This window comes from Gadus chalcogrammus, chromosome 7, assembly GCF_026213295.1.
Source record: "Gadus chalcogrammus isolate NIFS_2021 chromosome 7, NIFS_Gcha_1.0, whole genome shotgun sequence".
Taxonomy (NCBI): Eukaryota; Metazoa; Chordata; class Actinopteri; order Gadiformes; family Gadidae; genus Gadus; species Gadus chalcogrammus.
The window spans coordinates 4,764,957-4,791,905 of NC_079418.1; the positions used below are offsets into that span (position 1 = coordinate 4,764,957).

Genomic DNA, 26,949 nt, shown 5'->3' on the forward strand with positions numbered 1-26,949 from the left:
ACATGATATCCAGCCCGGTCTTGCAGCCCGGCCGTCGGACCCCCGCGGGCCGCCCGACCCCGGCTCCCGGCCGGGCCGCAGAGCACGATCATGGGCTGCAGCCCGGCCGAGAACCGGGGTCGGGCGGCCTGCGAAAGTCCGACGGCCGGGCCGCAGAGTGGGCCGCCCGACCCCGGCTCTCGGCCGGGCCGCAGAGCACGATCACGGGCTGCAGCCCGGCCGAGAACCGGGGTCGGGTGGCCTGCGAAAGTCAGACGGCCGGGCCGCAGAGTGGGCCGCCCGACCCCGGCTCTCGGCCGGGCCGCAGAGCACGATCACGGGCTGCAGCCCGGCCGAGAACCGGGGTCGGGCGGCCCTTGAAAGTCGGCCGGGCACTTTCGCGATCTTCCGCGAAAGTCGGCCACAGACTTTCGCGATCTTCCGAGAGTCCTTGGCCGGGCTTCGAAGCCCGCAGCCGGGCTGCAGAGTATAATTAATAAAATAATTACTAGTTAATTACAGAGAAAATACTTACATTTGTGTTTTTCCAATCCTGTCGCATCTTTTCGTCCTCCATCTTGTCTAGGATATTTCTGGATTTTCCGTTTTCTCGCAAGGTATTGTGGGAGCAAGTCAGAATTGAATCGCTTTGAGGGTGCCCATCGAAAATCTCAATTTTGAGGGGATGTTAGTCCTCCCCCTTACCCCTTAAAGCTACCTTAAAGCGGTATTGGGACATTGCTCCACGGTGCGTGCACGCGCAACAGCGAGGGCTAGGGCTGAGATTTTCTTTAGACCAAAGGATTGGGAAAGGGCCAAAGTGAGTCTGAGCATTCATGACGTGCAGTATGCCGTTGATTAGATAGAATGGTTTAGTGCTACAAGGCGACCGTTAAGAGATGTGCTACAAGGCGACTGTTAGTTACAAGGCGAGGTTTGCTAGACTGGGAGTTTAATCAAATCCACATTACCACCACGTGAGTGAGGACGGCGCGTCTACCACCTACAAAGACGGCTACATCACCTGATAAACCTACCTTTATCCTTCAGGCATCAGCTTTAGCGACCAGCAAATGAAAAAGTTACAGTTAATGCAAACATACTGACTCACGAATAGATATCCAAGGCCAATGTTACAGTGCGACACGTCCGGTGTGGTGCCAGTTACCCATTTCTACGTCAGTGACCATCTGGACCAGCTCCTCGTCCGTCACCTCTGTGGTGGGGGGCGGCGGAACCGAGGGGCGCTGGTCTCTGACGGAAGACACCGCTATGGGGGGGGGGGGGGCAATGGTTAGTAAATCGTATACACTCAACCTCTGTTGTGTGAAAGAGAAAGAAAGAGCTACCGACCTGGAGCTGCAGGCCGTGCTGGTGGGTTAATCAGTTTCCTGATCTGGGCCTGCAGCTCCCTGGGGCCCATCGGACGCCCCCGCACAAGGGCCGAGAAATTGGGAGTGGTCGGCTTGCGGGGCGGCAGCACGGTGGAAGCAGCGGCCTGGCTGGTGGTGGTGCTGGGGCCGCTGCTGGTGCTGCTGCTGGCGGGCGGAGGGGGTGTAGCAGCCGCCTCCGCCGACCGCTCCTTGTCTCGGCCCAGAATGTACTTTATGGCGACGTCCATGGAGCTCCCAGGCTGCGGGGTCTTCCGCCGTAGCCACTTGACGTAGCTGCAAGCCAATGATCGAAAATCAACTATATATAAATATTAAATATAAACATGTCACAGCACCGTCTCCACTGCCCTTCACCACAATATGACTTACTTCTGACGCTCCTTCTCCTTGGAGTCGTACAGGTCCTTCAGGGTGTCCTCCTTGAACTGCCCGAAGCCAACAAGCGCCTCGCCCCCCCGCCCGGGCAGAGTGGCGCGAGCCCGGGCCTCCTCCTGCGCCCGGCGGAACTCGAGGTGCTCAGCAAAAGCGGGGTGGGCGCAGGAGTAGCGGGCGAGGCTGTCCTTGTTGGCCATGAACGGGCTGTCCAAGGCACTCGTCTCCCGCTCCCACTGGTGACTGGCGACCAGGTGACAGGTGTAGCCCGCGTCGTTCTCCAGGAGCCACCGGAAGGTCTGACCCTGGTACTTCCCCAGCTGGATGCTGTGGCAGCCCAGCACCAGCATGGGGTTCCCAGGGTCACCACCCTCGGAGACGACGCGGGCTCGGGCCTCCTTCTCCACCTCCCCCGGCTTCTTGGCCCTGGCGGGATCCTGGGGCCCGCGTGGCCCCATGGCGGCGGTGAAGAGGCCCGCAGGACCAACTGATGCGACGGCGACGGCGTCATTTTTAAATTTGCAAAAGACATCTACAATGACAACAAATGACACGACACAGCATTAAACGAGCATTGCATTAAACGAGCATTACAGTTCACTCCCTTAAAGTGACTTTTGTGTTCATGGATGCTTGCATGAAAGATAACAGATGGTTTGACAGGTTGGAATGCTAACCGCCGCGCAATCCGTTTCAATGGGAATCGCGACTCTCCGTAATTTCAACATTAATTTTAACATATTTATAATTCGAAATTCGTCCCAGCCTTTATACCACATACAGACTATGCTCTATAGCATATAACCGAGTCGTCCTCTCACATTTTAATGCATTTTTCACGATTTACCAGTACTCGTTTTCAAGGCTAACTCCCGCGCAATCCGTTTCAATGGGAATCGCGACTTTCCGTAATTTCAACATTAATTTTAACATATTTATAATTCGAAATTCGTCCCAGCATTTATACCACATACACAATAGGGTCTATAGCATATAACCGAGTCGTCCTCTCACATTTTAAAGCATTTTTCAAGATTTACCAGTACTCGTTTTCAAGGCTAACTGCCGCGCAATCCGTTTCAATGGGAATCGCGACTCTGCGTAATTTCAACATTAATTTTAACATATTTATAATTCGGAATTCGTCTCAGCCTTTATACCACATACACAGTAGGGTCTATAGCATATAACCGAGTCGTCCTCTAACATTTTAACGCATTTTTCACGGTTTACCAGCTCTCGTTTTCAAGGCTAATCGCCACATCCTACCTTATCATCGAATGCAGAGATAATGGCTGACACACGTGGAAGGTTTTCCTCGAGTTGATGCTGATGCTGATGCGGGTTGCTGATTGGGCGGGGAGTCCCTCGAGCTGAGGTCCCTCGAGTCGATGCGGGGTTGCTGATTGGGCGGGCGAAAGTCGAGGGAAGATTTGCGGCTGCCGATTGGCTGAGAAACAGAGAGCATCGCTGGACAGATAGCGCAAGGATGACACGCAAATTCGTGAAGCGTTCTATCTTTTAAGTTTTAATTCAAAGTTTCGGAGTTCTAGCCAACTTCCTTCGTATAGCTGCCATTGACCCCCCCCATTTAAAGGTTCATTTTGGTACGGTAAATATGAAGCAGAAGGGAATTTGGCGCCCCTAGTGGCAACATTTTTTAACATTGGAAAACACCTAAAAGCGTTGCCATGGGAACAGGGAGAGAGGCGTGGGAATATAAACCCTATGGAGTGGTAGCTATGGATCAGGGCTAAGTCTGTCCCAAGTTCTGGCCACCTGGTGGCTTGTTTTGGTATAGAAAATCGCATTTGAAGTTTTTCACTAAACGCGGGAAAAAGGGGTGTTACCAATATTTTCTTTTGAAGAAAATTGGTGTGGAAGGTTTTCCAGGCTCCTTCTACATGTGTGGGAAGTTTTGGAGTTGTAGCTCACTTCCTTCACATAGCTGCCGTTGACCCCAATGTAAAAATACTTGGAAAATGTTGTGAACATTTTGTGAAAATTGGTGAAAAGTGTGGAATCCCCACAGAAAGTGTCTAGGATCACGTTTTAGGCCATTTTGAGTCGTTTGGTGGTGGTCTGTGGTGCATTTTTTTGGACATTCATATATATTCTTTTTTTTTTTTCAAATTTGAAATTTGAAAATTCATTATTTTTTTTAATTTTTTTTTTTCTAACCCTTTTTTTGCTGGGCTCGTTCCGATCCTGAATCTGCATGAATTATGCTTCTAGACCCTTCCTAGGCCGAGAAAATAACTTAAAACCGATAAAATTGCATTTTTTTTTGTTTTTTTGTTTTTTTTAACCTTTTTTTTGCTGGGCTCGTTCCGATCCTGAATCTGCAGGAATTATGCTTCTAGACCCTTCCTAGGCCGAGAAAATAACTTAAAACCGATAAAATTTCATTTTCTTTTGTTTTTTTGTTTTTTTTAACCTTTTTTTTGCTGGGCTCGTTCCGATCCTGAATCTGCAGGAATTATGCTTCTAGACCCTTCCTAGGCCGAGAAAATAACTTAAAACCGATAAAATTTCATTTTCTTTTGTTTTTTTGTTTTTTTTAACCTTTTTTTTGCTGGGCTCGTTCCGATCCTGAATCTGCAGGAATTATGCTTCTAGACCCTTCCTAGGCCGAGAAAATAACTTAAAACCGATAAAATTTCATTTTTGTTTTTTGTTTTTGTTTTTTTTATACCTTTTTTTTGCTGGGCTCGTTCCGATCCTGAACATTATTCGAGAGCGCCCCCTATTGGACATAAAGTATAACTTAGCAACCGTTAAGTAAATACGATCTCATTCTAAATAAATACAAAACGGTTACCATACCAAGGTCAAGACCCCCCTCCCCACACCACGCTCTACAGACATTATTCAAGAGCGCCACCTATTGGACAAGGATGCAATTCAGGTCTATAAGTAACAAGACAAGAAAATAAAATTCACAATAAGTGCTTTTGGTCTGTCATATTTTGCATATAGTATTGTAATAATAATTATAACACAATAAAGGGTTCTCGTCTTCATTTCCGACGAGAACGGCAGGTCAAAAGCGTTGATTTCACGGGGATTCGATCCAACGCTTTTGGTGTCTCTTTTTTGCTGGGTCGTAAAAAAAAAAGTTCTTTATCGACGCGATGAGTGAGGTGGGTTTTTTCCTCTTTTCTGTCGGATAAATAAAGATAAGAACGTTTCTCAGCCACGTTATCTTTTGCGCCATCTGTCCATCGAAGCTTTCCGTTTCTCAGCAACCGCAAATCGTCCAACGTAGGAATCGTCTGTTGTAGCTCCACCAGCAGATAGCGTTTGGTGTCTGAGCAGAGGTACATAGCTAACTGAGGATTAGGCAGTATTTGTGTTACTTCGGTATCACATCTACTAAAATTGGAACGATACAGAGAAGATTAGCATGGCCCCTGCAGCCGCGGGACGGACCGCTTTGGCGCCCCCTTTCGGCCGCCGCTCCTCGGGCCGGTCCCGGCCCCGGCGGGCACCTCGGACCGGGAATTCGTCCGGTCCAACCGGTCGAACCGACGGTTCGGGGTCGGAATCGGAACGCACCGTCGGCTTTGAGCAGAGGCCGAAATCGGAACGCAACGGAACGCACAGGGTCGGGTCGGGACACGGGTGGAAACGCCCATGTCGAGGGACCGGTGCCGTTATAAACAAGCGTTCGTCTGATTCGACCCGTGTCCGTTATTGCAACGCGTCGCTTGTTTATAGGCTTTATTTTCAACGTATTGCTTGTTCGTTAAAGAACGGCTTTATTTTCAATGTATCGATTGTGTGGAACGTCTTTCTCACGCCGAAATCAACACACGCCAAGTCGTTCAGTCGTTTCTTAAAGAATGGCTTTATTTCGAGACGCTTTTACACTGTTTCTAATGTATTGCTTTTTTATTATTAAACTAAAAACGTTTGTTATCATTGTTGTTGTGGACTTGTTGCTTAAAGTAAAAAGAAGGGACAAGCGTGTGTAATTCAAATAGATTTATTAAATTAAAAACATGCACAACACAGGAGGGGGGTTCCCGGGGAGGAGCAGCCTCACACTCTGCCGGGGCTGTGTTCCTCTCCAGGGGCTGACGCCGGGCCCTTCGCCCTCCTCTCCTCCCGCTGCTTCTTCTGCTTCCTCTGCTTCCTGGTGAATGGATTTCAACATCGAATTTTAGTTCTTTAGGTAAATGCAAGCAGTTTTACTTCGAAACGCATTCAGAAACAATCAATTCACCTCTTTGTCTTTCGCCTCTTGCGGTCCCTCCTCTCGGCCAGCCACAGGTCTACTCCTTTGCCGGCGTAGAGGGAGCAGAAGTACTCCCCGTCGAACCGGCTGTGGCCAAAATCTTTCTGCGCAGGCTGGAGGCACCGCTGGCAGATCCGCAGCTTGTGCGGTTTGCGCCCAGGGGAAGAGGAGTCGCCGACCTGTCCCTCCTTCCTGCGGGCGATGTTCCAGAGGGTGGTCCTGGGCACCTTCCCGGCGTCCTCCGGGGCCTGTTGGCTGATGAGCCACTCACGAGCGGTGAGGCACCCAGGGCCCGCCTCCGACTCGCAGTACACGCTGCTCTTGTAGAGTGCGTGCCCCGTGTCCAGGGTCCTGGGTTGGGCGCACGTGGGGCAGGGGTCCCCCGGCTGGCATTGGGGCTTCCCCTTTTGCTCCTCCAGCACCCGGGTGTCCTGCCTTAGGTGAGACTTGTGGCGGCACAGGGTAACCCTGTGTGGCGTCCCCCTGTGCTTCCTTTTCCTCTTTGTTGGAGGAGGAGGAGCAGCAGCAGCGCTGTCGGACTCTGAACACAAGGCAATATAGAACTCTTTTAGTCTAGGTCAAATGAAATGGATGGATGTGCACACACACACACACACACACACACACAAATTTAGCAAGTTAGATACACACCTTCTGGTTCCACGGCCTCTGGCTCAGGCTGCGCTCCGAGGTTGCTGTTAGGGGCTTCCATCGTAGTGTGGTTTAGAGGCATCTCCTGCAGCCCTATTTGAACCTTGTACGGGAAAGGGGTGGACCTTCACCTTCACCTGCACACGGGAGACTTTTCCCGAGGCCAGCTGCCCTGTCTGATCTTTTGTCTTAGCTTGATCAGTCATCCTGATAGACAAAAGAGTCCAAGTTGGAGGTGTGAAATGAACTCAGGGTGTTGGGGGGGGGCTCTCTGCGCTTCAGTTCTATTTCCCACTGCTACTGTCATGATTGATGTGTGTGATGTGTGTGTGTCCATCATGCTGTTTGAAGTGTTGTGTGTGTGTGTATGTGTGTGGCAGTTAAAGACATGATTTAAGGAAAATACTCGGACAGCCAAAAAGGTAGCAGAAATTAATGGATGCGTATGCATGATCTGGAAAAAATAATGACTTTTAGCAACCCTCTTTTATGTGTTGTTAATTTATACATTGTTTAATAAAGAATGGTGTTTTTTCAACCAGCTTTTAAGGCGTGTTTTCTTTTTGTGATGTGATTTGAGCAAAAATCGTTCTTTCTTCCACACAAACGACACAGAGTCTTTCGGTAACGGTAGGCTGTTTATATATATATATACATAATTTACAATGGCTGGTGGTCCCTCTACACAGCCAGCTCCACACTGCTGCTGGGGGGGGGGGGGGGGGGGAGAGAATGTCAGGGTGGCGGCGGGGGGGGGGGCCTCGCGGTCTCTGGCCAGCCGATCACGGCGCCACTGCTCCACCGTTCCCCCGTCGGCCCGGGCGCAAAAGGTCTCCCGCTTGTAGCGGCTGTGGCCGTTCTCCCTGGTCTTGTGCTGGCCACAGCGCTTGCAGGTAAAGGCAGAGACCTTTTTAGGGGGCTTGAGGTAGACCCCTAGCTCCCGGGCACGACGCTCCTTCTCCTCCAGGACCCTGTGCCTCCAGGCAGTGGTGCGGGACATGGCTCCAGCAATGGCGACGGCCGGAGCGGCAATGGCTGGAGCGGTGGCCGCGGCTGAGAGCGGGCTGAGGTCCGGGGGGGCGGTGGCGGTGGCGGTGGCGGCGGCGGCACTCTGCTGCTTCACCACGAGGTCGTAGAGCTCCGGGGCCAGCGGCCCTCTGATTGTTGCAGCCAGACCAGAGGCATCCGCGGGCAGGTGGTGCTGGAGGGGCTGGTCTGGCTGCTGGGGCTGCTGCAGAAGAGTCCGTGGGGCCGACAGGGGCTCCGCTGCAGTCTGGGGAGCGCTGGGCCCCGGGACTGCGATGGAGAGGGTGTCCCTCATCATTTTTTTTTCCCTGGTGTTTTGCCTTTCAAGAAATAGAAACAATGCGTTAATTATGACAAAGATATCAATCACGACGACACACACACACACACACATCAGTTCTGCGAGCCAAAGTATATGGACTTACCACATGGACAGGGTCCGCTGGTTAACGTCGTACAGCTGGATGCGGGTGCTCGCCATGAGGGCAGGACAGTTGACCACGTTGTCCTGGATCAACTTGTAGTCCCTCATGACGGCACCCCAGCGGTTGAGGCGTGCCCCGGCGATGGTCTTGGCGTCGCCGCTGTGGACGCGGCACAGCTCCAACATGATGGCCTCGACGACCCTGCTGAGGCTTGGGTACTGTGCCGCTCCCGCACCCTTACCCACGACGACACTGTAGAGAGAGAGAGAGAGAGAGAGAGAGAGAGAGAGCGAGAGCGTGTTAGTTACTGATTATAGGGGGCTGTTAAAAAAAAAAAGATTGAAGGAAATTGTTAATGCACTGCTTACCGCTTCACACTGTCCACTCCCGGGATGTGGCCGTGGCGGTTGCTGGTCTTGAACCGACCTTTAGCCAGCCGGTCCTGGTGGCGGGGGGTGAAGGTCACCGCGGCCTTGTCCCGCTCCGTCAGCCTCTCCCAGAGAGCGATGATGCCTCTGGTCTGACGGGCGGTGACGAAGGCGTGGTTACGCAGCTCCACGAGGCCGTGGGCCAGGGCCACCGCGTGGTGGTACCCGGGCTGACCGTCCGGCCCGACGACGTCCTGAAAAAAACGCACAGACACGGCACACGATGAGACGCCGCACACAAACACCGCGGCCGATATGAAATGTGGACAGGCGACTGCCACTCACTTCCTCCTCCTCCTCCTCCTCCATCTCCTCCTCCACCTCGGAAAGGGGCAATCCCAAGGTGGCATCGACCTGGACCTGGAGCACACCGCAGGGCTCCTGGAGCAGGGCGCTGTGGTGTGCCAGGAGACGGATCTCCTCTGGCTCCTCCTCCGGGTGCTCCTCCTCCTCCTCGAAGCCGTCATCGGCGGCGGCCTCTTCCTCCTCCTCTGCCCCATCCAGAGGTTCGGGATCCGGCTGCAGCACAGCGCCCGACTGGGAGTACAAGTACTCCACCCCTAAGAGTTCCCCTGCAGAGAGAGAGACACACACACACACACACACACACACACACACACACACACACACACACACACACACACACACACACACACACACACACACACATACACACACACATTAGCAGATGCCACAAGAACAGCCGCAGCAAACACTCTCTGTCGCTAATCTCCATGTACCTGTGTACTCTCTGGGCTGGGTGAAGTCGTCGACCGGCTGGACCCCGTTGACCTCAGAGGCCAGCTCGTTGAAGCTGTGCTGCAGCCGGGCGCTGTAGCACCGCAGCGCCGCTCGCGGTCCTCCCTCGACTGCCGCCCTGCCGCGGTCCTCGTTCCACCGAGCCAGGCCCTCCAGCAGGTACACCTGATAGTGGACGTCACTCGAGGTGGTACCTGTACATAAAACACGAGGGGGAGAAGAGTTAGTGAAAAAGGAAAACAAACAAGCAGAACTTTGTCAACGCGGTGGAAATAGATTTACCCGGAACGAAGCGGCACTGGTGCAGGTGGAAGGACTCGAGGGAGGTGGAGCCGCGAGCGCACCGGAAGACGGGGAGCCTCACACCACCCTTGGTGATCTCTCCCGTCTTGGTGTACAGCTCCACCCCCTCTGGGTCCTGGACGCAGTCGAGGTGGCGGCGCTGCGTGCCCCAGATGTCCTCCATGCGGGCGCGGTCGATCAAAGCGACGCCCATGGTGTCCGTCACATGCCAGAAGGCGTCCAGCACCTCCTGGATGAGCCGCTCCGTCTCCGCCGCACCCCTCGTACGGCGGCGACAGTGGCGAGCCAGCTCCTTGGCGGACAGCGTGACCTGGGCGTCCCTCCCCTCCGAGGACTGCTTGGCCTCCTTCAGGCGCCGCACGTCCTCGCCGTCCCACTCAAAGATGGCGAAGGACAGCCTGGCCATGAAGAGGCCGTAGAGCTGGTGGCTGTCGGTGGTGACGCCCCTCGCGAAGCACCGCATGAGGTGCCACACGTCCAGCCGCACCACCAGCTCTTGCCACTCGTGGTACATGCCGTGCGTGGCAGAATTGCCCACGGCGGCACAGCAGTCCCGGTCCACATACAGGACCCTCAGAGGGGCCTTCCCGGCTTCGCGGTACCGCCGCATGAGGCCGACCGCCATGTTGGTAAGTCCCTCCCCCTCGGCCGAGGTGAGAACGGACACGAGCACCTGCCCGTACTCGTTGCCAACGTTGGTCATCCAGGCGGCAGACCCGGCGGCGGCGCCCGCAAGCTTTTTGGCGATCTGCAAGACACAAACACACGTTTAGACACACGGACGGACGGACGGCACACAGACGTCATACGAGGCGACGGCACACGGAGAGAGAAACCTCACCTTCTTGGTGGAGTCCATCTTTAGGATGTCGCCGAAGATCGACGTCACCCTGGCCTTGGTCTCGTCCAGCCTGGTCACGGCCTCCAGCACGTACACCCGACCAAACCAGGTGAGCCCGGGCACCTTGACGAAGGTCGGCAGGGACACGTCGTCCTTCCGGGCCGCTCCGGGTCCCCTCAGCTTGCGGAGCACAGACAGGTAGGCGATGGAGCGCTGCATCCAGTCCCTGGAGTGCTGCTCCACCAGGGAGGCACGGAGGCGAGAGACGCCGTTGCCCAAGGTGCGCTCCTTGAGCATGGCTATCACCGCCCTGTCGCAGGACAACCTGGAAACAGAGAACACAGACAGTTAACCGTAGTTAACCACGAGCGACAAAACGCTGGGTAAACGCAGAATGACTAAAAGTGACATACTTGTAGGTAAGAACGGCCGGGAATTGCTCGCGGTGAGCAACGTCCAGCTGCTCCAGGATGTCCTGGGACCAGCCCGCCACCTTCTTGCCGCAGGAGGGGCACTGAAGGCACTCTGTGGCCATATAATACCACCCGCTCCTGTCCAAGACCCTCCGCACGGTCTTGTATAGGCCAGCGCCCATCAGCTTACCCCCATCGGCGGGGCACTTGAGGTGGTACGCCCACATCCGGTACGGAAGCCAGAGGAAGAAGGGGCGCTGGAAGAAGGAGTGGGCAGTGGCGGGGGGCTGAGTGTAGAGGAGCCGGGCGCCTGGCGGGTACCACCACAGTCGGGGCGGTGTGGTGAGCACAGCCTTCCCGCTGCTGGGGTCCCTGCGGAACAGCGCCCGGCCCACCCACTCCTGCTGCTCCTCAGGCAGCGTCTTCCTCCAGCTGAGGGGAAGCAGCTGAAACACACACGCAGCAGACACACACAGTTAGCGGGTGTGAATGTTCAGCAGACAGGCACACATACACACACACATCATATACACACACACACACACACACACACACATTATACAAACCTCTTTGCCGGAGGCAGGCCTCGTGGCCATCGGTCCTGGTCCTGGACCTGGTGCTGGTCCTTCCAGCGGGGCCGCGGCCGGCGGGGCGTCCCTGGACGTGCCTGACAACCCATATGAGCGTTAGGGAGGTACGTTACACGTGCGGTACAAGTGTATTCACATCAAAACGTATACTCACTGGGAGGGTCGACCTCGTTGGCAGCGGCGAGCAGTTCGGCGTCGGTCGGGTCAGAGTAGGAGACACCTGCAAAGAACGACAACGAGACGACAACATGAACTGATGAAGCACTGGTGTGTTGTTAAAAGCACCTCCCAGGCTGTTTTGTAGACGGTGCAGTTACCTGGCCGTGGGAGGACATGTCCTGGCTCCGGTGCTGCTGTGGGCTCAGCGTCCCGGGCCAGCACATACTGCTTCAGGGTCCCCATCCTTGACGCAGTAGCTCCCACCTTCTGCGTCCTGACCCAAGCCACATAGCTGTAGTAGAGCAAAGAAAAAACACACAAAATCAGCACACACACACACACACACACACACACACACACATAAAATCAACACACACACACACACACACTACTTACGTTCGACTCTCTTGGTCCCGCGCGCCATACAGGGACTTGTAGGTCCGGTGTGAATGCACCCCGAACCCCACCAGCGCGTCGTCCAGCCCCCTGGAAGACCCGGAGCCCTCGCACAACCTACGCCTGGCGACGGCCGTCACCATGGGTGGGAACAGCCCGGCGTAGGAGGCGAGGGCGTCCTTGTTCTCCATGAGGGGCGACTTGCTGGTGTCTCCTCCCTCTCTCTCCATCTGGTGGGACACCAAGATGGTGACGGCGTACCCCACCGCATTTCCCAGCAGCCACTGGAAAGTTTGGCCGCGGTACAGGCCAAACTGCACCTCGCTCTCCGCCAGCACAAACTCGCCCGACATGCCACCCTTCTGCAGGGCTCTGGCCCTCGCCTCGGCTCGAACCACATCACCCCTCTTCACCTGAGACCCAGTGGTAGAGGCCTGGCGTTTGCTTGCCACTGCGTCAGCGGCATCAGAGGGGCGAAGGGTGAGCTCGGAGGAAGAGGGTTCGAACCGGAAAAGGGGAGCAAAAGACATTTTCTGAAAGACAAGAAGAAACAAAACAAGTCAGTGAAGTGTATTACAATGTACTAATTGGGTGTTAAGATAACAATGTTGATAACAATGTTAATGTCAGGAGATCAGCCCATTAGGCAGGCCCCCCGGGGGGGGGGGGGGGGGGGGCAGAATTAAGGTTTGTAAAAATAAATACATAATAACAATTACATTATTGAATTAAAAATATATATAAATTAGTCATGAAGAGGCCCACCGTTGTTTATTCTTAATTGTATAACCTATCACTCAATTTCGGCAAATTAGAGGGTTTTTTTACCCAATATACAAAAAGAGGCCTTTAACCATCAGGGGTGTTAGGTTAATACTGTCAACGTTAATGTCAAGAGACCATTAGGTTTAGCCTGAAAGTGACCTGTTGCTCTCCCCCCACTATTAACACCTCTCCTATGCAAATCGCGGTTGCATTTCAAACACCGAAATCACACATTAATAATTTCACATTTAGACCAGCCTTTATATCACAATTACACCAATGCATTTTTCACGATTTACAAGCAGCACTCCCCATACGTATGAATGGGAAGCGCGAATCTCCGTACTTTCAACAATTCGTTTTACATATTTATAGTTCGAAATTCGTCCCATCATTTATACCCCATACACACTATGGTCTATAGAATATAACCGAGTCGTCTGTTCGCATTTTTATGCATTTTTCACGATTTACCAGAAGCACTCGACGTTGAGAAGGCTAACCGTCGCGCAATGCGTTTGAATGGGAAGAGGGAATGTTCCGTACTTTCAACAATTCGTTTTACTTATTTATAATTCGAAATTCGTCCCAGCCTTTATACCACATACACACTATGGTCCATAGAATACAACCGAGTCGTCTGTTCGCATTTTTATGCATTTTTCACGATTTACCAGAAGCTCTCGATGTTGAGAAGGCTAACCGTCGCGCAATGCGTTTGAATGGGAAGAGGGAAGCTCCGTACTTTCAACAATTCGTTTTACTTATTTATAATTCGAAATTCGTCCCAGCCTTTATACCACATACACACTATGGTCTATAGCATATAACCGAGTCGTCTATTCACACTTTAATGCAGTTTCCACGATTCTAGTCATTTACTTACGTGATGGTAGTGAACGGAAAACTAGTGACGGTTGAAAACTGTCAAAGTAATGAAAATCTTTCGGCTGGAGGAGTTTATGATAACTTGCGCTCCCTGCCGGCAGCCAATCACGTCTCAGGACGCAAATGAAACAGTCCAATCAAACCATGCGTGGTTTTGGCCCAGTAAATGAAACAGACCAATCAGACAGGAGTGGTTTTTCCGCCAGGGCGGGGGAGGGCGGGAGAGCAAGTGAAACAAGTGAAACACAGGTGTAGAGCACAACAACATTCCGGTGGCGCAAAGGACACCCCGCATTCCTCTCTGTTTTGACACCCCGCACTCCTGTGTTGATCCTGCAGAAAAAGACGAAAAAGCCCGCCCCCTCGCGGCCGATAAAGAAAGTTTTTTTTGACGACCCACCAATCAGCGACGAGGACGACGACTACGACGGAGAAGCCCAAAGCGTCGGATCGAACCCCCGTCAAACCAACGCTTATATTACTTGCTTTCATTGAATTAAACAAACCATTTATTCTTGTGATTTTTTATATTAAAATAATGCCATTTGTTATTGTCAACTTATTGCTTTCAATGATATCTTTTTATAATCCATTTGCTGTCAGTGTTATGAGTTTATTGAAATAAAAAAACCATTTATTATTATTCTTGTGAGTATTATATTAAAAGAACATCATTTATTGTCAACTTATTGCTTTATGTATATATTTAGAATCCATTTGCTGTCAGTGTTATGACTTTATTGAAATAAACCATTAATTATTATTCTTGTGGACTTTTTGCTAAAGAAGAAAAAACAAGGGACAAGCATGTACTGTCGAAAGAGAAAACTTATTTTATTATTCATTCATATACAGTATATATATATATATATATGTATGTAAGGGATGATGCCCGACGAGGTGTCCATTATCAGGAATTAATGAGTCGTGAACCGTCCTCCGCGAAGTTAGATGCTATGTTATATGTTATATGCTATGTTATGTTATATGCCATATGAATAAATATGGCAGTGTGTATGCACTTAGTAATTAACCAACAAAACAGAACTATACACACTAAACAACTATATACACTGCAAAATAACTATATACACTAACACTGCAAAATAACTATATACACAACAGAATAACAACTATATACAAAATAACTATGTACAACACCATCCCCGGCAAGTGAGTGCGCATCAGCGCGGGGCTCCACCCTGGTCCCGCTCCTTCTTCTCCCTCAGCCAGTCCTCCACACTCTGACCCGCCGCGACAGAGCAGAAGTATTCTCTGCCGTGGCGGGAGTGTCCGGTCTCCCTCCGCCTCGGCTGGCCGCATTTACTGCACTTATGTGCCTGTGGCACGCCCACGTTGGCCCGGCTAGAGCGGTTCCCCCCCTCCGCCCGCCGCTCGGCGGTCAGCCTCCTCCATTGTACAGTTCTCAGGGGTACAGGGAGCTCACCGGCGTGCTGTGCGGCGGGCAGGGCTACAGGCAGCTCAGGGCCGGCGTGCTGTGCGGCGGCCAGCGGCCGAGGGAGGACGTGTGGAGCCGGCAATGTCCGAGGGAGCGTCAGGTGGGGGGGGGGGACGGGGAGCACCCACACATACTGCCGGGGCAGTGAGAGGTCCACAAGGAGAGGCTGTGCTGCTCTTAAAGGTCCAGTTGCAGCTGCGGCAGCAGCAGCCGTCGGCAGGAAGACCGGGTAAGCAGCCGAGGGGGCGGGCTGTCGAGGTGCCAGTAGCCGTCTGGGCGCCGGCAGAGCGGGCACCGGTGCTGCCACAGCCGGTGCCGCTGCCGGGGCCGCCGCCGCCGCCCCCCTCGCTGCCGCTGTCGTCGCCCGGCCTTGAGGCACCGCCGGCGTCGCCGTTGCTGCTGCCGCCGGACGATCCACCGCCGCTGCTGAGGCCGGGCCCGGCGCTGTCGCCGCGGCCGCCGCCGCCGGTGGTCGTCCTCCGTCTGCTGCAACGCCTGGAGTCAGCACAGCCCTCTCCTTCTCTCGCTGCGTCCGGGTAAACCTGAGAGCGGGTGGCGACATAGTGTTTTAGTCACAGTTACACCATCGAGAGCGTGTGGTTCAAGCGTGTCACTGCCCAAAGCATCCAACGCACCACAGCGAGAGGGTCCTAGCGTTCAGCTCAAAGAGCTGAACGGGCGCCCGAGCCATCAACCTCTGGTGTCCCAGCACAAGCTCCCGGATGTGGCGGTAACGAAGCAGTGCGCTGTCCCACCGTGTACCCCGGGCGCCGCCTTGCACACGGGTGCCCGTAGGGTACAGGTTGCAGAGCTGGACGCACACTGCTTCTACCAGCCGGCTTGTGCTGGGACTGCTGGCGGGTCCAGAGGTCTGTCCGACCAGGCAGCTGCGGACGAGGGACAAAAACAACGACAGACGTTACGTAAAGCGGCCTGCGTGTACGTCGGGGAAATGTACGACCGAAGCTTAGCCTCCTCACCGTCGCAGGCTCTCCACACCAGGGATACTGGTGCGGCCTGGCTTCGCTGCCATGAATCGACCCCCCCGAGCTGCCCCGTCCGTGTAGCGGGGAGGGTAAACTACTCGGGCCCTGTCGAACGGGGACAGGGCCTCGTAGAGCCCGATGAGCTCGTCTACCCTCCCCTCGGACAGGGCCTGTTCGTGGCGCAGCCCCACTAAGGCCGTGGCCAAGCGGACCACGGCCAGGTACCCCGGCTGGTCGTCTGGTCCTCGGTAGTCCTGCGAACACAAGCGGATACAGAAAACAACAAGTCAGACGGACGCCACAGAGCGCTGCGTTTGATCGAGCCAGTGAGTCGCACCGCTGTCGCACTCACCTCAGCGGTCTGCTGAGGCTCTGGTGAGGACCGGCCGGGGGAGCGGGGCGCGGGCTCGGGGGGATCGGTCGGACGGGATGGCTCGGGCGCGGGTGCGTCAGCTGGTTGCCCTGACCGCGGGTCCGTCCGAGGAGCGGTGAACTCGCCAGGCACGTGGAGTGTGAGGTCCTCCAACTCATGCCGGCCTTCGGCGAGCTCGTCGTCCTCCTCGGTAGGCGGTGGACCCGCGTCCGGAACGTCAGGGTCCAAGCTGACGTCCTGCAGCACTCTGCCCGTCTGGGAGTACAGGTACTCGATGCCGATGAGTTCCCCTGAAGCACAACGGCATCGTCACTCAATCTGGTACAAACATCGCTCGGCGCGGACACGTGTAAGCGTGGTGACGGCGGCTCAAACGTTCTTACCCGTGTACTCCCTGGGCTTGGTGTAGTCCCTGACCAAACTCGAGCCAAGCACCCGTTGGCTGAGCTGGTCAAGGGAGTGCTGCAGGGGGCCACTGTAGGTGCGGAGCAGCGGACGACCCTCCTGTGCCGCGGACGCCGCCCTGTCCTCGTTCCATCTCACCAACCCCTCCAGGAGAAAAGCCTGGAAGTGCCAAGGGTTGGCACTTTCTCCTGAGGAGGAACACAGACGCGTTTAGCGGTTTAGTCAGCACGCACAACGTGAACGACAACGAGGGCGGCGGCGGTGAAAGATAGACACGACGGTGAAACCCGTGGTTTACCTGGAATGAAGCGGTTGAGGTGGAGATGGAACGACTCCAGGGACGTGGAGCCGCGCGCACAACGGTACGTCGGCAGGCTGATCCCCCCCTTGGTCAGCCTGCCTGTCTCCGTGTACAGCTCCACGCCCGGCGGGTCCTGGATGCACTCGAGGTGCCGTCGCTGCTCCGCACGGATTGCCTGGATGCGGTCTCGGTCCAGCAGGGGAATCCCCATGGTGTCTCGCCCGTTGGCACCGCCGAAGGTTTGCAGGAGGTCATCAATCAGCCGCTCGGTCGCCGCAGCTCCACGCGTGCGGCGACGGCAATGGAGAGCCATCTCCCTGCGGCTGACGTGCCTCCACACTCCGGCTTCGGACGAGAAGGTCATCCCCTGCGCCTCTAGCGTCCTCCTCTTGGCGTTGAGCAACCGGGCTGTGTCCTCTGGGTCCCACAGGAAGATACTGGCGGACAGCTGCTGCAGGAAGGGCTTGTAGAGCTGGTGGCTCTCGGTTGTGACACCTGATGCGTAGCGTCGCATCAGGTGCCAAATGTCCAACCGGACCACCAGCTTGTCCCACTCCTGGAACGCAGCAGCTGCCTTGGACCCCCCGTGGGACGAACAGCAGTCCCGGTCGACGTAGAGGACGCGAGGCTGCGCTACCCCAGCGTCCCGGTACCGCCGCATTAACCCCGCGGCCATGGGCAACAGGCCACCCCCCTCGGTGGCCGTGAGCACGGACATTAGCACCTGCCCGTGCTCGTTGCCCACGTTGGTCGCCCAGGCTGCGGTATGGGCGGCGGCACCGGCGAGCTTCCGGGTCACCTGTTTGAAGGCGAGGCGACAGACACAGACACAGACACAGACACAGACACAGACACACACACACACACACACACACACACACACACACACGTCAATAAGGCTGCACGCACGTCGCAAGTCAATAGGGCTGCACGCACGTCGCAAGAGAGTAACGCTCGTGCTCCGACACCACATTCACCTTCTTGGTCGAATCCATCTTCAAGATGGATCCGAAGACTGAGGTGACCCGGGCCTTCACGTCCTCCAGGCGAGACAGGATGTCGTGGCAGTACACCACCAACAGCCAGCCGTACTGCGGCACGTCTGGCGATGGTTTCGGCGGTGGGGTGCACTGGCGCACGACACCCGTCGACGTGAAGGGCTCCATGACGCTGAGGTAGTGTATGGACCGCCGCATCCAGGCCTCTGTGTGTGCCTCACAGAGTTTTTTTTGCAGCTGCGTGGCGCTGTTCCCCCGAGTACGCTCACGCAGCTGGATGATGACCCGCCGGTCGCAGGCAAGCCTACAGGGGAGCGCACGTGTTACAGAAGAGCCACACGCAGACACACCGACAGTTTTCAGACAGCTGCTTACTTGTAGGTGAGGATCGCCGGGAAGAGGGCGCGATGCCCCTCTCCCAGCTGCCTCACGACCTCCTGCGACCAGGCGGCTACCTTCCTCCGACACCGACGGCACTCCAGGTACTCGGTGGCCATCAAGTACCAGCCGTCGATGTCCAAGACCTTCCGGATGGTCTTGTACATCCCACACTTGGTGAGATGTTTCTGGCAGCATGTCGGCCGGGGACCCCACATGTGCAGGGGCGCCCAGAGGAACAACCGACACGCGAAGAAGGCAGCCGCCGAGGCGGGTGGCTGAGTATAGTTCAGCCGGGGCTGGGGGGGGTCCCACCACAGCTTGAGGTCCGTGGTTAGCTTGAGGGACCCCCCGCTGGTCTGCTGGAACAGCGCCCGGCCGATCCACTCCTGCTCTGCCCCGGTGAGGGCTGTCCGCCAGCCCTCAGGCAACCGGGTCTGTGAGGAAGATGAAGACAACACAGACAAACACACCGTGAGGAGGGCGAGTCGCTGCTGCGTACACAGTCTGACGGTCGTCTCCACCGAGTCGTGTGTCTGTGAGTACGACGGGCGTGTGTCTGTACCTCAGCCCGAGCAGGAGCGGGCGTTGCCGGCTGCTCCACGTCGCCCGTCGTCGTCGTCTTCCTCCTCTTCTTCTTCGGCTCCGGCGCCAGGGTGGCCTCCCCGCACGGCGTCTCCTCCACGGAGACGCCACGAGGCTCCACCCTGGTCTGCGCCGGAGCCCGAGCAGGAAGCCCGACCGTCGGTGGAGCAGCCGCAACTTGTGGTGGTGGTGGTGGTGGTGGTGGTGGTGGTGGTGGTGGTGGTGGTGGTGGTGGTGGGGTGGAGGACGGTGCCGGGGGAGGTGGAGTCGGAGGCGTCACCAGCGGGAGCGGGAGGGCCTGAAGGACCTGTACGCCAGCTTCAGACACGGTCACGCACAACCAAATGGCATCAGCACAATGAGAGTGACGGGGCAACACACGGGCAAGCGAGACTAAGTGAGTCTGAGCATTCATGACGTGCAGCATGCCGTTGATTAGATAAAATGGTTTAGTGCTACAAGGCGAACGTTAAGAGGTGTGCTACAAGGCGACTGTTAGTTACAAGGCTAGACTGGGAGTTTAATCAAATCCACATTACCACCACGTGAGAGAGGACGGCGCGTCTACCACCTACAAAGACGGCTACATCACCTGATAAACCTACCTTTATCCTTCAGGCATCAGCTTTAGCGACCAGCAAATTAAAAAGTTACAGTTAATACAAACATACTGACTCAAGAATAGATATCCAAGGCCAATGTTACAGTGCGACACGTCCGGTGTGGTGCCAGTTACCCATTTCTACATCAGTGACCATCCGGACCAGCTCCTCGTCCGTCACCTCTGTGGTGGGGGGCGGCGGAACCGAGGGGCGCTGGTCTCTGACGGAAGACACCGCTATGGGGGGGGGGGGCAACGGTCAGTAAATCGTATACACTCAACCTCTGTTGTGTGTAACAGAAAGAAAGAGCTACCGACCTGGAGCTGCAGGCCGTGCTGGTGGGCTCATCAGTCTCCTGATCTGGGCCTGCAGCTCCCTGGGGCCCATCGGACGCCCGCGCACAAGGGCCGAGAAATTGGGAGCGGTCGGCTTGCGGGGCGGCAGCACGGTGGAAGCAGCGGCCTGGCTGGTGGTGGTGCTGGGGCCGCTGCTGGTGCTGCTGCTGGCGGGCGGAGGGGGTGTAGCAGCCGCCTCCGCCGACCGCTCCTTGTCTCGGCCCAAGAAGTACTGAATGGCGGCGTCCATGGAGCTCCCAGGCTGCGGTGTCTTCCGTCGTAGCCACTTGACGTAGCTGCAAGACAATGATCGAAAATCAAAAAATATAAACATGTCACAGCACCGTCTCCACTGCCCTTCACCACAATATGACTTACTCCTGACGGTCCTTGTCCTTGGATTCGTACAGGTCCTTCAGGGTGTCCTCCTTGAACAGCCCGAAGCCAACAAGCGCCTCGCCCCCCCGCCCGGGCAGAGTGGCGCGAGCCCGGGCCTCCTCCTGCGCCCGGCGGAACTTGAGGTGCTCCGCAAAAGCGGGGTGGGCGCAGGAGTAGCGGGCGAGGCTGTCCTTGTTGGCCATGAACGGGCTGTCCAAGGCACTCGTCTCCCGCTCCCGCTGGTGACTGGCGACCAGGTGACAGGCGTAGCCCGCGTCGTTCTCCAGGAGCCACCGGAAGGTCTGACCCCGGTACTTGCCAGGCTGGATGCTGTGGCAGCCCAGCACCAGCATGGGGTTCCCGGGGTCACCACCCTCGGAGACGACGCGGGCTCGGGCCTCCTGCTCCACCTCCTCCGGCCTCTTGGCGCTGGCGGGAGCCTGGGTCCCGCGTGGCCCCATGGCGGCGGTGAAGGCCGCCGCCGCATCAGAGGCCCGCAGGACCAACTGATGCGACGGCGTCAGTTTTAAATTTGCAAAAGACATCTACAATGACAACAAATGACACGACACAGCATTAAACGAGCATTGCATTAAACAAGCATTACAGTTTACTACCTTAAAGTGACTTTTATGTTCATGGATGCTTACAGGAAAGATAACAGAAGGTTTGAAAGGTTGGAATGCTAATCGCCGCGCCACCAGTTTCAATGCGAATCGCGACTCACCGTAATTTAAACATTAATTTTAACATATTTATAATTCGAAATTCGTCCCAGCATTTATACCACATACACACTAGGGTCTATAGCATATAACCGAGTCTTCCTCTAACATTTTAACGCATTTTTCACGATTTACCAGTACTCGTTTTCAAGGCTAACTCCCGCGCAATCCGTTTCAATGGCAATCGCGACTCTCCGTAATTTCAACATTAATTTTAACATATTTATAATTCGAAATTCGTCCCAGCATTTATACCACATACACAATAGGGTCTATAGCATATAACCGAGTCGTCCTCTAACATTTTAACGCATTTTTCACGGTTTACCAGCTCTCGTTTTCAAGGCTAATCGCCACATCCTACCTTATCACCGACTGCAGAGATAATGGCTGACACACGTGGAAGGTTTTCCTGGAGTTGATGCTGATGCGGGTTGCTGATTGGGCGAAGGTCAACGCGGAAAGTCCAAGGACTTAATGCTGATTGGGCGAAGGTCAGTCCAAGGACTTAATGCTGATTGGGTGCAGGTCAACGCGGAAGGTCCACGATTGGCTGAGAGACAGAGAGCATCGCTGGGCAGATAGCGCAAGGATGACACGCAAATTCGTGAAGCGTTCTATCTTTTAAGTTTTAATTCAAAGTTTCGGAGTTCTAGCCAACTTCCTTCGTATAGCTGCCATTGACCCCCCCCATTTAAAGGTTCATTTTGGTACGGTAAATATGAAGCAGAAGGGAATTTGGCGCCCCTAGTGGCAAAACAATTTAACATTGGAAAACACCTAAAAGCGTTGCCATGGGAACAGGGAGAGAGGCGTGGGAATATAAACCCTATGGAGTGGTAGCTATGGATCAGGGCTAAGTCTGTGCCAAGTTCTGGCCACCTGGTGGCTTGTTTTGGTATAGAAAATCGCATTTGAAGTTTTTCACTAAACGCGGGAAAAAGGGGTGTTACCAATATTTTCTTTTGAAGAAAATTGGTGTGGAAGGTTTTCCAGGCTCCTTCTACATGTGTGGGAATTTTTGGAGTTGTAGCTCACTTCCTTCACATAGCTGCCGTTGACCCCAATGTAAAAATACTTGGAAAATGTTGTGAACATTTTGTGAAAATTGGTGAAAAGTGTGGAATCCCCACAGAAAGTGTCTAGGATCACGTTTTAGGCCATTTTGAGTCGTTTGGTGGTGGTCTGTGGTGCATTTTTTTGGACATTCATATATATTCTTTTTTTTTTTTCAAATTTGAAATTTGAAAATTCATTAATTTTTTTTTTTTGTTTTTTTTAACCCTTTTTTGGCTGGGCTCGTTCCGATCCTGAATCTGCATGAATTATGCTTCTAGACCCTTCCTAGGCCGAGAAAATAACTTAAAACCGATAAAATTGCATTTTTTTTTGTTTTATACCTTTTTTTTGCTGGGCTCGTTCCGATCCTGAACATTATTCGAGAGCGCCCCCTATTGGACATAAAGTATAACTTAGCAACCGTTAAGTAAATACGATCTCATTCTAAATAAATACAAAACGGTTACCATACCAAGGTCAAGACCCCCCTCCCCACACCACGCTCTACAGACATTATTCAAGAGCGCCACCTATTGGACAAGGATGCAATTCAGGTCTATAAGTAACAAGACAAGAAAATAAAATTCACAATAAGTGCTTTTGGTCTGTCATATTTTGCATATAGTATTGTAATAATAATTATAACACAATAAAGGGTTCTCGTCTTCATTTCCGACGAGAACGGCAGGTCAAAAGCGTTGATTTCACGGGGATTCGATCCAACGCTTTTGGTGTCTCTTTTTTGCTGGGTCGTAAAAAAAAAAGTTCTTTATCGACGCGATGAGTGAGGTGGGTTTTTTCCTCTTTTCTGTCGGATAAATAAAGATAAGAACGTTTCTCAGCCACGTTATCTTTTGCGCCATCTGTACATCGAAGCTTTCCGTTTCTCAGCAACCGCAAATCGTCCAACGTAGGAATCGTCTGTTGTAGCTCCACCAGCAGATAGCGTTTGGTGTCTGAGCAGAGGTACATAGCTAACTGAGGATTAGGCAATATTTGTGTTACTTCGGTATCACATCTACTAAAATTGGAACGATACAGAGAAGATTAGCATGGCCCCTGCGCAAGGATGACACGCAAATTCGTGAAGCGTTCTATCTTTTAAGTTTTAATTCAAAGTTTCGGAGTTCTAGCCAACTTCCTTCGTATAGCTGCCATTGACCCCCCCCATTTAAAGGTTCATTTTGGTACGGTAAATATGAAGCAGAAGGGAATTTGGCGCCCCTAGTGGCAAAACAATTTAACATTGGAAAACACCTAAAAGCGTTGCCATGGGAACAGGGAGAGAGGCGTGGGAATATAAACCCTATGGAGTGGTAGCTATGGATCAGGGCTAAGTCTGTGCCAAGTTCTGGCCACCTGGTGGCTTGTTTTGGTATAGAAAATCGCATTTGAAGTTTTTCACTAAACGCGGGAAAAAGGGGTGTTACCAATATTTTCTTTTGAAGAAAATTGGTGTGGAAGGTTTTCCAGGCTCCTTCTACATGTGTGGGAATTTTTGGAGTTGTAGCTCACTTCCTTCACATAGCTGCCGTTGACCCCAATGTAAAAATACTTGGAAAATGTTGTGAACATTTTGTGAAAATTGGTGAAAAGTGTGGAATCCCCACAGAAAGTGTCTAGGATCACGTTTTAGGCCATTTTGAGTCGTTTGGTGGTGGTCTGTGGTGCATTTTTTTGGACATTCATATATATTCTTTTTTTTTTTCAAATTTGAAATTTGAAAATTCATTAATTTTTTGTTTTTGTTTTTTTTAACCCTTTTTTTGCTGGGCTCGTTCCGATCCTGAATCTGCATGAATTATGCTTCTAGACCCTTCCTAGGCCGAGAAAATAACTTAAAACCGATAAAATTGCATTTTTTTTTGTTTTATACCTTTTTTTTGCTGGGCTCGTTCCGATCCTGAACATTATTCGAGAGCGCCCCCTATTGGACATAAAGTATAACTTAGCAACCGTTAAGTAAATACGATCTCATTCTAAATAAATACAAAACGGTTACCATACCAAGGTCAAGACCCCCCTCCCCACACCACGCTCTACAGACATTATTCAAGAGCGCCACCTATTGGACAAGGATGCAATTCAGGTCTATAAGTAACAAGACAAGAAAATAAAATTCACAATAAGTGCTTTTGGTCTGTCATATTTTGCATATAGTATTGTAATAATAATTATAACACAATAAAGGGTTCTCGTCTTCATTTCCGACGAGAACGGCAGGTCAAAAGCGTTGATTTCACGGGGATTCGATCCAACGCTTTTGGTGTCTCTTTTTTGCTGGGTCGTAAAAAAAAAAGTTCTTTATCGACGCGATGAGTGAGGTGGGTTTTTTCCTCTTTTCTGTCGGATAAATAAAGATAAGAACGTTTCTCAGCCACGTTATCTTTTGCGCCATCTGTCCATCGAAGCTTTCCGTTTCTCAGCAACCGCAAATCGTCCAACGTAGGAATCGACTCCTTCTACATGTGTGGGAATTTTTGGAGTTGTAGCTCACTTCCTTCACATAGCTGCCGTTGACCCCAATGTAAAAATACTTGGAAAATGTTGTGAACATTTTGTGAAAATTGGTGAAAAGTGTGGAATCCCCACAGAAAGTGTCTAGGATCACGTTTTAGGCCATTTTGAGTCGTTTGGTGGTGGTCTGTGGTGCATTTTTTTGGACATTCATATATATTCTTTTTTTTTTTCAAATTTGAAATTTGAAAATTCATTAATTTTTTGTTTTTGTTTTTTTTAACCCTTTTTTTGCTGGGCTCGTTCCGATCCTGAATCTGCATGAATTATGCTTCTAGACCCTTCCTAGGCCGAGAAAATAACTTAAAACCGATAAAATTGCATTTTTTTTTGTTTTATACCTTTTTTTTGCTGGGCTCGTTCCGATCCTGAACATTATTCGAGAGCGCCCCCTATTGGACATAAAGTATAACTTAGCAACCGTTAAGTAAATACGATCTCATTCTAAATAAATACAAAACGGTTACCATACCAAGGTCAAGACCCCCCTCCCCACACCACGCTCTACAGACATTATTCAAGAGCGCCACCTATTGGACAAGGATGCAATTCAGGTCTATAAGTAACAAGACAAGAAAATAAAATTCACAATAAGTGCTTTTGGTCTGTCATATTTTGCATATAGTATTGTAATAATAATTATAACACAATAAAGGGTTCTCGTCTTCATTTCCGACGAGAACGGCAGGTCAAAAGCGTTGATTTCACGGGGATTCGATCCAACGCTTTTGGTGTCTCTTTTTTGCTGGGTCGTAAAAAAAAAAGTTCTTTATCGACGCGATGAGTGAGGTGGGTTTTTTCCTCTTTTCTGTCGGATAAATAAAGATAAGAACGTTTCTCAGCCACGTTATCTTTTGCGCCATCTGTCCATCGAAGCTTTCCGTTTCTCAGCAACCGCAAATCGTCCAACGTAGGAATCGACTCCTTCTACATGTGTGGGAATTTTTGGAGTTGTAGCTCACTTCCTTCACATAGCTGCCGTTGACCCCAATGTAAAAATACTTGGAAAATGTTGTGAACATTTTGTGAAAATTGGTGAAAAGTGTGGAATCCCCACAGAAAGTGTCTAGGATCACGTTTTAGGCCATTTTGAGTCGTTTGGTGGTGGTCTGTGGTGCATTTTTTTGGACATTCATATATATTCTTTTTTTTTTTCAAATTTGAAATTTGAAAATTCATTAATTTTTTGTTTTTGTTTTTTTTAACCCTTTTTTTGCTGGGCTCGTTCCGATCCTGAATCTGCATGAATTATGCTTCTAGACCCTTCCTAGGCCGAGAAAATAACTTAAAACCGATAAAATTGCATTTTTTTTTGTTTTATACCTTTTTTTTGCTGGGCTCGTTCCGATCCTGAACATTATTCGAGAGCGCCCCCTATTGGACATAAAGTATAACTTAGCAACCGTTAAGTAAATACGATCTCATTCTAAATAAATACAAAACGGTTACCATACCAAGGTCAAGACCCCCCTCCCCACACCACGCTCTACAGACATTATTCAAGAGCGCCACCTATTGGACAAGGATGCAATTCAGGTCTATAAGTAACAAGACAAGAAAATAAAATTCACAATAAGTGCTTTTGGTCTGTCATATTTTGCATATAGTATTGTAATAATAATTATAACACAATAAAGGGTTCTCGTCTTCATTTCCGACGAGAACGGCAGGTCAAAAGCGTTGATTTCACGGGGATTCGATCCAACGCTTTTGGTGTCTCTTTTTTGCTGGGTCGTAAAAAAAAAAGTTCTTTATCGACGCGATGAGTGAGGTGGGTTTTTTCCTCTTTTCTGTCGGATAAATAAAGATAAGAACGTTTCTCAGCCACGTTATCTTTTGCGCCATCTGTACATCGAAGCTTTCCGTTTCTCAGCAACCGCAAATCGTCCAACGTAGGAATCGTCTGTTGTAGCTCCACCAGCAGATAGCGTTTGGTGTCTGAGCAGAGGTACATTGCTAACTGAGGATTAGGCAATATTTGTGTTACTTCGGTATCACATCTACTAAAATTGGAACGATACAGAGAAGATTAGCATGGCCCCTGCGCAAGGATGACACGCAAATTCGTGAAGCGTTCTATCTTTTAAGTTTTAATTCAAAGTTTCGGAGTTCTAGCCAACTTCCTTCGTATAGCTGCCATTGACCCCCCCCATTTAAAGGTTCATTTTGGTACGGTAAATATGAAGCAGAAGGGAATTTGGCGCCCCTAGTGGCAAAAC

At 52.1% G+C, this 26,949-nt stretch overlaps 4 protein-coding genes, 2 non-coding genes and 1 pseudogene across 7 annotated transcripts; 3 read left to right on the plus strand and 4 right to left on the minus strand.

The window, feature by feature from the left end:
• Nucleotides 1–848: 848 nt before the first annotated feature.
• LOC130385729 (uncharacterized) lies at nucleotides 849–1,969 on the minus strand. The gene is made up of 3 exons (XM_056594391.1): nucleotides 1,743–1,969; nucleotides 1,333–1,646; nucleotides 849–1,249 (listed from the first exon to the last, which is right to left on the minus strand). Exons 1-3 carry the CDS (start codon nucleotides 1,943–1,945, stop codon nucleotides 1,113–1,115), a joined length of 654 nt encoding a protein of 217 aa, XP_056450366.1. The 5' UTR covers nucleotides 1,946–1,969; the 3' UTR covers nucleotides 849–1,112.
• Nucleotides 1,970–5,097: 3,128 nt separating this feature from the next.
• LOC130386755 (U6 spliceosomal RNA) lies at nucleotides 5,098–5,163 on the plus strand (annotated as a pseudogene).
• A 1,520-nt stretch (nucleotides 5,164–6,683) lies between these two features.
• Nucleotides 6,684–13,657, minus strand: LOC130385504 (uncharacterized). The gene is made up of 14 exons (XM_056594019.1): nucleotides 13,628–13,657; nucleotides 11,977–12,509; nucleotides 11,739–11,872; nucleotides 11,576–11,641; nucleotides 11,398–11,498; nucleotides 10,832–11,277; nucleotides 10,419–10,743; nucleotides 9,557–10,325; nucleotides 9,256–9,468; nucleotides 8,801–9,087; nucleotides 8,456–8,709; nucleotides 8,088–8,339; nucleotides 7,431–7,982; nucleotides 6,684–6,843 (listed from the first exon to the last, which is right to left on the minus strand). Exons 2-14 carry the CDS (start codon nucleotides 12,504–12,506, stop codon nucleotides 6,684–6,686), a joined length of 4,089 nt encoding a protein of 1,362 aa, XP_056449994.1. The 5' UTR covers nucleotides 12,507–12,509; nucleotides 13,628–13,657.
• Nucleotides 13,658–14,449: 792 nt separating this feature from the next.
• LOC130385728 (uncharacterized) lies at nucleotides 14,450–19,619 on the minus strand. Its single transcript, XM_056594389.1, has 9 exons — nucleotides 19,095–19,619; nucleotides 18,527–18,966; nucleotides 18,131–18,455; nucleotides 17,151–17,952; nucleotides 16,831–17,040; nucleotides 16,427–16,737; nucleotides 16,069–16,328; nucleotides 15,724–15,975; nucleotides 14,450–15,630 (listed from the first exon to the last, which is right to left on the minus strand). The coding sequence occupies exons 1-9, from the start codon at nucleotides 19,539–19,541 to the stop codon at nucleotides 14,814–14,816; spliced, it is 3,864 nt and encodes a 1,287-aa protein (XP_056450364.1). The 5' UTR covers nucleotides 19,542–19,619; the 3' UTR covers nucleotides 14,450–14,813.
• Nucleotides 19,620–19,627: 8 nt separating this feature from the next.
• Nucleotides 19,628–20,346, minus strand: LOC130385730 (disintegrin and metalloproteinase domain-containing protein 15-like). 2 transcript variants are annotated; one of them, XM_056594393.1, is made up of 3 exons: nucleotides 20,034–20,346; nucleotides 19,851–19,952; nucleotides 19,628–19,739 (listed from the first exon to the last, which is right to left on the minus strand). In XM_056594393.1, exons 1-3 carry the CDS (start codon nucleotides 20,299–20,301, stop codon nucleotides 19,729–19,731), a joined length of 381 nt encoding a protein of 126 aa, XP_056450368.1. In that variant the 5' UTR covers nucleotides 20,302–20,346; the 3' UTR covers nucleotides 19,628–19,728. The 2 variants fall into 2 exon arrangements, with proteins under 2 accessions (XP_056450368.1, XP_056450367.1); XM_056594392.1 differs by having other exon boundaries at nucleotides 19,628–19,952.
• A 2,865-nt stretch (nucleotides 20,347–23,211) lies between these two features.
• On the plus strand, nucleotides 23,212–23,317 carry LOC130386719 (U6 spliceosomal RNA). The gene has a single exon (XR_008896182.1). It is a non-coding gene; the product is annotated as a U6 spliceosomal RNA (small nuclear RNA).
• A 3,393-nt stretch (nucleotides 23,318–26,710) lies between these two features.
• LOC130386722 (U6 spliceosomal RNA) lies at nucleotides 26,711–26,816 on the plus strand. Its single transcript, XR_008896184.1, has one exon. It is a non-coding gene; the product is annotated as a U6 spliceosomal RNA (small nuclear RNA).
• Nucleotides 26,817–26,949: the final 133 nt, after the last annotated feature.

Bases quoted from the DNA above. Each gene is read 5' to 3' on its own strand.
- LOC130385504 (XM_056594019.1), bottom strand. From the start codon at position 12,506: ATGTCTTTTGCTCCCCTTTTCCGGTTCGAACCCTCTTCCTCCGAGCTC. The intron at 11,278-11,397 runs GTTTGTATAATG...TGTGTGTTTCAG, and splicing joins GGCCTGCCTCCGGCAAAGAG to CTGCTTCCCCTCAGCTGGAG. The intron at 9,088-9,255 runs GTACATGGAGAT...CTCTCTCTGCAG, and splicing joins CCAGCCCAGAGAGTACACAG to GGGAACTCTTAGGGGTGGAG.
- LOC130385730 (XM_056594392.1), bottom strand. From the start codon at position 20,301: ATGGACGCCGCCATTCAGTACTTCTTGGGCCGAGACAAGGAGCGGTCG. The intron at 19,953-20,033 runs GTCGGTAGCTCT...CCCCCCCCATAG, and splicing joins AGCACGGCCTGCAGCTCCAG to CGGTGTCTTCCGTCAGAGAC.
- LOC130385728 (XM_056594389.1), bottom strand. From the start codon at position 19,541: ATGCTGCACGTCATGAATGCTCAGACTCACTTAGTCTCGCTTGCCCGT. The intron at 17,953-18,130 runs GTGAATGTGGTG...GCCTTCAAACAG, and splicing joins AGATGGATTCGACCAAGAAG to GTGACCCGGAAGCTCGCCGG. The intron at 15,976-16,068 runs GTGAGGAGGCTA...CCTCGTCCGCAG, and splicing joins GGTGTGGAGAGCCTGCGACG to CTGCCTGGTCGGACAGACCT.
- LOC130385729 (XM_056594391.1), bottom strand. From the start codon at position 1,945: ATGGCCAACAAGGACAGCCTCGCCCGCTACTCCTGCGCCCACCCCGCT. The intron at 1,647-1,742 runs GTAAGTCATATT...ATTGGCTTGCAG, and splicing joins AAGGAGAAGGAGCGTCAGAA to CTACGTCAAGTGGCTACGGC. The intron at 1,250-1,332 runs GTCGGTAGCTCT...CCCCCCCCATAG, and splicing joins AGCACGGCCTGCAGCTCCAG to CGGTGTCTTCCGTCAGAGAC.